Here is a 10,440-nt window from a genome sequence, read left to right on the forward strand (position 1 = left end):
GTGTCCCGCGCTACCGCAACACTGATAGCAAATGAAAGAATGACTCGGAATGAGGCGCAAAAACACATCGACGACGCCGGGGTTAATGTGGTTATACCATGGCCCACCAGTAGCACGTGCATAACGCAACCCTAGTACACTGTATATCTTGGTCTCAGATTCGTAGAAAGACGCCGGTATTCTCAGAGTACGCGTAACCTCTTGACGATAGAAGACGGGCGGCACTCTTCACACTTACATTTATCATAGCACAATCATCATTCTTTAACGCCGACACATTCTCTATTTCAAACACTCAAGCTCACTAACGATGATTAATATATGCACAGTGTTCCCCTCGGGAATCCTTCAAGGAGTCTTCTACGAATACGGCCTTCCACGGTGAGTTGCTCTGCATGCACAAGTGGTGTCCGCCTTGACACGGGCCCCAGCCGCAACATGTTACGCGGCATTCCGCTAACGTGTTCTCATACATCCAAACCATGTACCCTTTATCCTCAGCACTAGCAGCAGACAGCTGGCAGAGCTGATAATACCGGTGATAAGGGCGTGTAGCGAATATCGGTTAGTTCAGTAGGACGGAAAGTTGACGCGTTAATTGATATTGAAGCATAATGGAAAGTTTGCGTATTCTATTTCCTTTTAACTTTCCCTCTCTTGCGGTCAATGTTTTTCTTTTAATCTTTGTAACATTTCGTTTCTATCAATTTCACTTCCCTAAGCCCCCCTCGGAGCACAGGTTAGCCAGCCGGTCTGAGAACTAGCTATCCTTCCTATCCTTCCGCTCACTTCTTTCTTCCTCTTCTTCCTTGAGCTCGAAGGGAATGAGGAGGAAGACGAGAAAAAATAGCGCGAGTAAAGATTTAAATATTCGATATATCACACTACTGTGTAACAGTTCACAACTATAGTCGACGACACGGTGCGTTGTTCTCGCATAACTGCGAATTCTTTTTTGAAGGACCGAACACTGGTCTCACGTATTTGTGCCATTTTTTACAGCGTGATTACGGCCCAGTTCACAAACTTAGAAGCATTACAGAAAACCCCCTTTTATAGTGGTTCGGGACTAGAAACAGACAGTTCTGGTAACGTAATATAAGAAAGTAAAGCATTGCGTCATGTGTGTGTGGAGGAGGGAAAGTGAATTAGAGAAGATGGAGGAAACGAGAAGCCACATTTTCCAAGCGGTTACCGCACCCCACTAAGCGCCAGGTTGGGTTGCATCACTTCAAATAACGGCACTGGGAATTTCACCCCGTGCATTGCGCGCAGTGGCGGAAGACTCGCAATTTCGGACTTGAAGTTTATTTTCGCATCTATTCGCGGTTCAGATATCAGGGACACTGAAAAAGTGCCGCAGAACGGCTTGACGAGATCCATGTCCCTTCTTTGGCTACAGTAGATGACCAAAATAAAAAAAAAATACAAGGCATGAATAGGTCCATGCACAGAAGGAATGAAGGAATGAATGAATGAAGAAAGGAAGGAAGGAAGGAAGGAAGGAAGGAAGGAAGGAAGGAAGGAAGGAAGGAAGGAAGGAAGGAAGGAAGGAAGGAAGCAACAAAAGGGAGAAGGCAGGGAGGTTAACCAAAAAGACATCTGGTTGGCTACCCTACACTGGGTGATTAGGTAAGGGAACAATAAAGAAGCGAAAGAGGGAAGAGAGGGAAAAAAAAGAGAGACTGACAATACTGCCATGCACACAGAGAGGAAAAAAAAAATATGCGCTCAGGACATGGCCCGGTTTCTGTTCTTGGTGTATCTTTTCTTCAAACCCTTTTTTATAGAGTGAGGTGGCAAGCAGGTTACTTAATTTTGATTATTCATTGTGAACTTTTCCTCTTCTTCATTCCCCTCTATGAAAAGCGTAAGGTAAGCGCATGATTAAAAAATGGTGCACGTAACGTAGCCCCGCTTCGTGTATATGAAGTTGTGCTCGTTATTACCTTTAAAATAACGTGAAAACCTTTAACGTAACACCAAATAACGCTGTTGATCAATAGTGTGAAAACAGTTGGTACGGATAGCTCCATTTCGTTCGTGTTACTCGGGTGGATGAGTGCATGTTTGTGAGAGTGTTTGTGAGAGTGTTTGCGAGAGTGATTGCGGGGGTGAAAGTGGCGCTAATATTCTTACAATAAGACGAGTAACTAACTAGTCAAGCAAAAAGTTTTATTGAGTGAACACTGCTTTTGCTTCATCTACAAAAAAAAAGAAATTTTCGACATGTAAGCCTTTGGAACACAATACAACTGCATCTCTTTTGACAGGTCTCTCAACTTCGGAGCAATCGGCATGGTAGTAGGACACGAAATGACCCACGGCTTTGACGACATGGGTAAGGCCGAAAAAAAAAAAAAGAAAGCCACTGGTGGCAACCAGAACTGTATCGCTGTCAAGGAAGGCTAATTGCCGAAAGTGGACACGCTGAAACATGTGTTCGCTTCAAAGAATGGGTGTATATGCCGTGCTATCTGTTCATCGTTTAAATATTTAATTTGCTAACTTTACCCTATTACCTGCACTTAAACTTCCCCCTCTCAGCATTTAAACATAAACACATTGCATTTCTACAAGGGCTCTTACGTAACATGAATAAAGCATCAAATTGTATGTGTATGTGCGTGTATGCGTGCGCGCGCGCGCGTGTGTGTGTGTGTGAGTAGGCATGCCTCACTTATGTGTTCACGTTTCTTTTATTATGTTATTTTTCAACAGGAAGTCAGTTCGACGCAGAAGGTGCCCTGAAACAATGGTGGAGCAACAAAACCCGAAAGGAATTCATGAACAGAACAAAATGTTTCGAGTACCAGTACGGAAACATCACCGACAAAGAAACAAACATGACGGTGAGACTAATCGGTGGTCCGTGTTTGTGAGAATGCGTTGCAGAGAACGGTGAAACGAAGACAGTGACGAAAAACAACCAGACAGGACAAGCGCTGCCTACCGACGCTTGTCCGGCGCTTGTCCCGTATGGTTGTTCTTCATCTTACTCTATTCGCTTTACTTCGGTAGTTTCTTCGTACGTAGAAGACTGCCGTACATTTGCTTGTAGCCGAATCTACAAGAAAGTTGACGACGGACTTCTCAGAAGGAAAGCTTTCATCTCGAAACAGTTGTCGGGTGATTCCTCTTCATGAGGCCAGCCCATCTGGATCGCACCGGAAAGGTGTTGCTGAAGGATATTAGACCCGGACCAAGACGAACATGTCGTAAATTCAAGAAAAGTTACTTTTTCATTCCTTTTCAAGAAATCGCCAACAGTTTCTTTAGGGCATCCTGATAGAAACGGGCAGAGAGTATACCTTATGTTTCATTTTCATGAACTTTTCATGGATATATATATATATATATATATATATATATATATATATATATATATATATATATATATATATATATATATATATATATATATATATATATATATATATTCTTATTATTCGTTTCAGCTAAACGGCAAGAACACGGTGGGCGAGAACATTGCCGACAATGGAGGACTGCGTCTGTCATTCGAGGTAAGTTGCAACGTCGGTTCCGGACGCTTTGATCGCCGAACCAAAAATAAAAAAAACTCACTCGCATACCAGTGAAGTTTGAACGGAATGATGTACCGAAGTATGGTTTGTTAATTCTACAGATGACGCCTGTTACGTATTTTCGTCAACGACAGCATCATTATTTTTAACCTACGTTTACGCGAGACTGAAACATTTACACGATCTTACGCTAAAGCAAACCATGTATCAATGTGAAGAAGCGCGATGATGGTGAACGGCATCCACAGAAACTCGTCTACCTCCATGCCTGACTAACGCTGCGGGTAAACACGACTATAGATGTCTAGAGTGCAGGCCCCTCGACGCACACGCAAGAGACCGTCGAACGTGCTCTCGTGCTAACCAAAACAGACGGCGCGCTCTGTCCCACGGAAACGTGGAACACCGCAATACCGACTTATGTGATTCTTAAAAGAGAAAAGAAGGTAAAAGTGAGCCCCACAACTGTCTGCACCAGAGTGCGACACCTCAACAGTAGCTCACGAGGGATGGGGGTAAAGATGGATTAGAAGGATAAGATTAAATGTATAAAGATGGAGAGGGGGAAGGGGAGAGCGTCGCGCAGGAACAGTGACACCCATGGCAGAAGCAAGGAGAAGGTAAGAAAGATGGACATGGTTGCAGAAGTCCGAGGACGGAGCACCACCCAGCGAGAGCTCTCGTCGGCGTCAGGAGATGGCGTAGGGCGAGCCCAGTCGGCCATAGCTGCGCTGTCGTCGGAGATCGCGGGGGCACAACCGGTCGGCACGAAATCCAGAGAGCGAGTCCCCGCAATACCGACTATCAATGGTTAAAAAGTGATCGTGTGTATTGTGGAGGCGTTTCGTTGCCTTCGCCGCCGACTCGGAAAAGAGAGGGGGTGGGGAACGCGATGCGCAGTGGAGGGGGAAAGTGGATGCGTAAGAGAAGGACGGACGCAGCCCCGACAAAAAGCTACTCCCCATCTAAAAAAAAAAAACAGTCAGTATCACTGCAAAGGTGAAGGGATGAATGGGATAGCAGCGAATTGAGATGTGTGAACTAAAAGCTGCTCGCTCTTTTAACTTCGACCAGTAAAAGTTCAACCAAACGGATACCTGAAACAGGTGTCTTATAAGCCACTATTATCGCGGTCAGTACACCAACAGGTGCAAATTATTCAATGAAAGGGCGGTCCTATCTAACATCCTCTGTGCCTGTTCAACGGCGGTACAACAGGGTCACGCTTTTTCGAGTACCAATACCGAAACATCACCTTGAAACATTTCTGGTGGCTCGTGGCCTCCGAAACCTGTCGGCGCACCATCTCGGAGGCGATGGGTGCAAAGGAACGCCCAAGCTGACACGCTGTCGCATTGACCGGAAAGCCACCAAATTTGCTCTTGGCTCTCGCCGCTATGGGCGTTGTTAAATGTGCCGAGCAGTAGCAGACCGTGCTACTCAGCACAGATCCGAATGAGCAGCTCTGGGCAATCCGACGGGTTAAGGACCCCGTCGGGATCCATGGGCTCCCGAAGGAAGCCTGTAGGCGTGGGTACGCATCACCGATGCCGCCGTATTCTGACAATAAAGTTTCATACTCCTCCGCCTCAAAATTGCGCTGGCATAATGAAACGCTGCCCGTCGTGTGAACGAAGTGACCTTCGTGCTGTCGATAGCTTCAGCGCAAACGCGGTCACAATGCAACGCAAAAGCGGTGACAATGCAACACGTACAAGTGAGCCATCTGCTGATTGGGGGGGGGGGGGGGGGTGTCGCAGCACCCCTTCCCTGTCATGTCAATGTATGGGGCTGACTTCGCACACCCCTCTCACTCCCCCTCTCTTTATTGTCAGTGTATAGGACTGACCTGAAGTCACCTACTATGTTGAAGTCGCCGACTAGCATAACGGACGGACAGATGTACGGACAGTCAGACACCCGGGTGGGCGGATTCACGGAGAGATAGATGAATTAATAGATACGCAGAAAGCACGGTGTATTTTTTTTATTAAACTATACGCACGCTATAAACGCTCTATGTGCGTCGAACCGAAACACAGGTAGCACCTGTGTTTCGGTTCAACGGGAATCTACGACAACGACGGCGTCAACAGACAGTATGAACCCAAGGAGCTTCGCTCCTGAAAAGCAAATCCCGGCTTTCTAACGACGGCTTAGACACTCGTATTTGCACTTGTGTCACCAACGACATACACAGGGTTCCCCATCAGGGAGGGGGGGGGGGTTGCGGAAGAAGGTTAATCGAAGTGACCTCCTTCCCCTTACAAAGACAATGCATAACGCTCACTTCACCCCCCCCCCCCTTCTGCTAGAAAAATGCGTACAGTCGGCCAAATCTTTAGCTATCGTGCATGAGTGGCAGTTTCTGCGTATATTTGCTATACGACTGAATTAAGTTTCAGCTGAATTAAGGACAAGTGTATTCTCACAAAGCATATGTCCACGAAGCAATCTTTTGTAACTTCGCTCCATAATATGGCGCTGACAGACAAAAAAGTGGTCGCCACGCACAATAGCCAAAATTTTGGCCGATTGTACGTGTCACCTCGTTTTGTGCCAGAAAAGCATTTTATGCAAGCCCAAGTAACTGTTCCCGTTTTCGAATTTTCGTTGTTTGTATAACACATTCATAATTATATGAAGCTTTTAGACGTTGCTACAAATGGTAGCAACGTCCACAAACCTTTGATAAAAAAAACAATCTCTTACAGAGAAATGTCGTTCCCCTTTTTCCAGGCTTATCGAAACCTCCTTGAAACAGAGTACCGAGGCATGGACACTCGCTTAGCGGGCATGGAAAATGTCACCGGGAAGCAGCTGTTTTTCATTTCCAACGGAATGGTACGTCCTGTGTCAGCAGTGCTTGGCACTGAATCTGAAGGGAGCCTTCAGAAAGAGCTATAGTGTGTATGAGACTCTTGTTGACTGCTTCTCCTCCACAGGCATGGTGCAGGTTGGCCCGCCCTGAATACATCAAACTAATGATTCAGTATGACCCGCACAGCCCAGCCCCATACAGGTAACCCGGTAATTTCTCATTACAGTGAAAGCTGTCATGAATCGCAACAAGTGTCGATTTTGGCAGCGTAGTTTTCGCTGCCGCAGCCCTCACTACCACCGCCGGTGTCCGTAATCACTATCACACAAAATAAAAAAAAAAGAACCGAATAGATGCAAAATCCCGAAGGCAGAACGGGAATCACAGAGCTCCTCCGTCACAGAACTACGCCATTCTTTTTTTTTTTCGCGGTATTTACTACAGTGAGTAGAATGCGCAATAAAAACACAAATAAAGCAAGCAAAAGCACAATCACATGACGACAATAATAACTTAAGCGCTACTAAGGAAAAACTCAATGGCTAACACGGCGTGGAGTATATAGAAGAGTGAGAGTTATTTACGTCGTGTTACTGTATATAAGGGCTACGCCGCGGTGCTTGAAACCACTTCGCGATCTGATTTTGTGCATTGATGGATATGCGGGCTTTAACGTCCCGAAACCATCATATGATTATGAGAGACGCCGTAATGGTGGGCTCCAGAAATTTCGACCACCGGCGGGTTCCTTTAACGTGCACCCAAATCTGAGCACACGGGCGTACACAGCATTTTCGCCCCCTTATCGAAAATGCAGCCGGCGCAGCAGGGGGATTCGATACCGCGACCTACGAACTGATTCTGTGCATGCTTCATGTCGGGTAGAATGGCGTTGACAAGCGTAATAAAACGTTTTAGAACATAGTAAAAAGAACGAGGCGTCACACAATGCGAATCGCGTAACCAGTGAGTCGTTGAATGCTTCCAACCCGTCACAAAAGCCTCAGGCGTAGTTCTTCATCGTCGTAAGCCGCGGCATATAAAAATCTGGATTTTCATTAACTAACCCATGTGCAGTTTGCAATGAACCGGAAACAATGCATCACTTTCTTCTCACACGCCACCGCTTCGCCTCACTGCGCCGAATCATTCTTGAGAGACCAATTGGTATGCTCGGATCGGCAGTTAATACATCCACCCATTTATCGTTTGGAGCCGGTCAGTTGGGTGCGGGCCACAGTGCTATTCTCTCGGCGCTACAGTAAATTCATTCAGGCAACCGGAAGGATACGCTGCTAGTGGCACTGCCATCCAATCCTTTGTCCCCCTTCTTCATTTTTGCTAATTTGTTTCATATATTCCGGCTTATCGAATTCTTCTGCACTCCTCACCTTTTTAAAGGAAAATTATTAGTGTTCTTATCTAATTTCTCTCTTTTTTATCAAGCGTTGTGTAAAAAAATTTCTATTATAAAGTACAGTGTGGCCAATCCCCCCTGTGGGTATGTGCCAAGATCTAGGCGACAAGACAAGACAAAAAGCACTATACTGTGTATAGCGGGTACCACGTTATACAGGTGTGTAGCGGATACCACGCTTTCCCGAAGAATGACCAATAGTGGCATTGTGGACGCTTCCCCGCTATGCAGAAATCTTGTTGATTTATGGCATAGTGGGTACCATGCATGTGTGCTTGTACAGTATAGATGCCCCAAGAGTGTTTAAATAATTCTCTAGAAAATCAGCTCTTCCAGCTTTTGCTGGCACTATTCGACGCGTCCCGCGCACGATTGGCGTTTTCTTTTTTTTTTTTCAATCAAAGTTTGCCACACGAGAGGGCTTAATAAACATATTAAAAGCCCTTGCCCTATTTAGAAAATAAAGGCAAGCAAAGCTTGGAGTCTGCGTGCCTGACTTGGCATTCTTCTCTCGTTTCCCTCCACGCAATTCATAAAAAAAGATATGAATAGAAACAAACAAACAAAGAAATACGCACCCCTTGTCAACACACCAAGACACTGTCCGACCACACCTGCTCCCACCTTCATCAGTGTCCCGGCCCTTCCAGAAATAAATTTCATGACTGCGTTCCTCTAGCTGAGGTTGAGTTTTTTTATATTTAACTTTTTGAAACTTGACTTTTGCTTACTTCGTTCGCCTTTCGGTATCTCTAAGCAAACCTTCGACGTCAAGCCGCGCCAGCTCTGGAGTAAGAAAAAAAAGCTTCAAAACGCGTAATCTTCGTCCTCCGAGATTTTGGAAGCACCCATCACCATTATGCAAGCCTATACAGTGTTGATTATTTGGGTATGGCTCCAGGAAGGGGCGGCGAGTCCACGCGAATACCTTGCAGTCGCAGCTTGAGGACACGAACCCGAAGCAAAATACAAGCATCAGTTCGGAGCTAACGAGCTACAGAACGCACGACGACCACCTGATAGACTCGGCATGAACGGCAACTGCCTTTGGCGTAGCGGATGTCTTTAGGGCGCTTTAGGTTTCCGGTAAGGTGCGCATAGGCAGTTCCGACCGGGTATTCCAATCTACGGAAGATACTCAGCGTAGAGCGGAACGCCTGAAAATTGAAAATATGTATTAACAGGAATAATATGCAGATAGCTCTTGACGTCATACGAGGATCTACTTTTGAGCTGCGGCTCAGACTCGCAGTAAAACAGCGCCGGCGCCAAACACAGACCAGAGGAGGAGAAAGACACTTAGCCCCACCGCGGTGGTCTAGTGGCTAAGGTACTCGGCTGCTGACCCGCAGCTCGCGGGATCGAATCCCGGCTGCGGCGGCTGCATTTCCGATAGAGGCGGTAATGTTTTAGGCCCGTGTGCTCAGATTTGGGTGCATGTTTAAGAACCCTAGGTGGTCGATATTTCCGGAGCCTTCCACTACGGCGTCTCTCATAATCAGAAGTGGTTTTGGGACGTTAAACCCCACGTATCAATCAATCAATAAATCAATCAGTCAACCAATCAATCAATCAGAAATACAAGTACGCTCCTCGTCTCCTCAGATGGCTTGTTGTTTTCGCCGGCACTGTTTCACTGCACTCACGTCATACTTTTCCATGTGCTAATCAACCCCATTGTTTCGACTTATCTTCAGGGTCAACTTGCCAATGTCAAACCTGGAAGCCTTTTCCGAGACATTCAGCTGCCCAAAGAACTCGACAATGAACCGCAAAGACCGGTGCAGTTTGTGGTGACGCCCACGATGGCGTGGAAGGAAGACCAGAAAGTTCGAATCCATATACGTTTTTCTTTTTTTTTCACGATGGTAGTCCAGGCGTGTACTAAGTAGGAGAACTGCTGAAATAAACGACTCTGAACTCCATGATTTCTGTGATGCCACATTTTGCTGCAACTAGAACTGATTCGATAAGAAGGCCACTTGATTGCAGGGGGCATAGCCAGCCAGGCAAAGTAGGCCCTTGCCCCCTTCCCTCTCCCGATTTTTTTTTTCGCCATGGCATAGAGAGCAAAAAAATTACCATTTGAAGGGGTTGCCCCCCCCCCCCCCCAATCAAATAGGTGCCACCATCCCTCCCCGAAAAAGATTGTTGGCCATGCCCCCTGCTTGCTGTTTTTAACTGCAGAGCAGCTTACAAAAAAAAATTAAGGTGGGCAAAATAACACCCTTTCGGTCGCTGGGATCCTAAACCCAGACCGCCAAATTACCCGACTGATGCTCTAACAATTTAGCGGCCAATGAGGGCGCTCTCTTATCCTCTTTGTCGGATATTTATTGTGTGTTTAATCCAAGGGAGTGTTATCTAACACCACCCAAGGCACGAATGTAAAACTCGCCGCCTTGTCATAGCATTCTTGCTCGAATCGCAAACGGAGAGAGAGACAATAAACTTGCATTGACGAATACAAAAAGCTCTCGTTGGGTGGGGCCCTCAGTCCAGGGCTCAATTGCCTTGCGCGACCCTGCGAGCCCGCTGGACCAGCTGCTGCTGTTCCTGCCGGCGTAAGCTGAGCAGTGCACACTCCCAAAAGGTCTTTAGACGCGACTGGTTAGCTGGTTATTAGACGCGACTGGTTAGCTTGAACCAATGTCGCC

The 10,440-nt window shown here is 46.5% G+C and overlaps 1 protein-coding gene across 2 annotated transcripts in view; it reads left to right on the plus strand.

Annotated features, from left to right (window-relative positions):
- The window catches only part of LOC119181829 (neprilysin-1), a 45,003-nt gene extending 35,295 nt beyond the window's left edge, over positions 1–9,708 (plus strand). For both annotated transcript variants that reach the window (XM_075875157.1, XM_075875158.1), the window contains 7 exons: positions 330–381; positions 2,274–2,341; positions 2,722–2,852; positions 3,459–3,524; positions 6,285–6,389; positions 6,491–6,567; positions 9,481–9,708. In XM_075875157.1, the coding sequence (XP_075731272.1) occupies positions 330–381; positions 2,274–2,341; positions 2,722–2,852; positions 3,459–3,524; positions 6,285–6,389; positions 6,491–6,567; positions 9,481–9,580 (599 nt within the window). In that variant the 3' untranslated portion in view covers positions 9,581–9,708. The remainder of the gene's footprint in view (positions 1–329; positions 382–2,273; positions 2,342–2,721; positions 2,853–3,458; positions 3,525–6,284; positions 6,390–6,490; positions 6,568–9,480) is intronic.
- Positions 9,709–10,440: the final 732 nt, after the last annotated feature.

Source organism: Rhipicephalus microplus, chromosome 10 (genome assembly GCF_043290135.1).
Source record: "Rhipicephalus microplus isolate Deutch F79 chromosome 10, USDA_Rmic, whole genome shotgun sequence".
Classification (NCBI taxonomy): domain Eukaryota; kingdom Metazoa; phylum Arthropoda; class Arachnida; order Ixodida; family Ixodidae; genus Rhipicephalus; species Rhipicephalus microplus.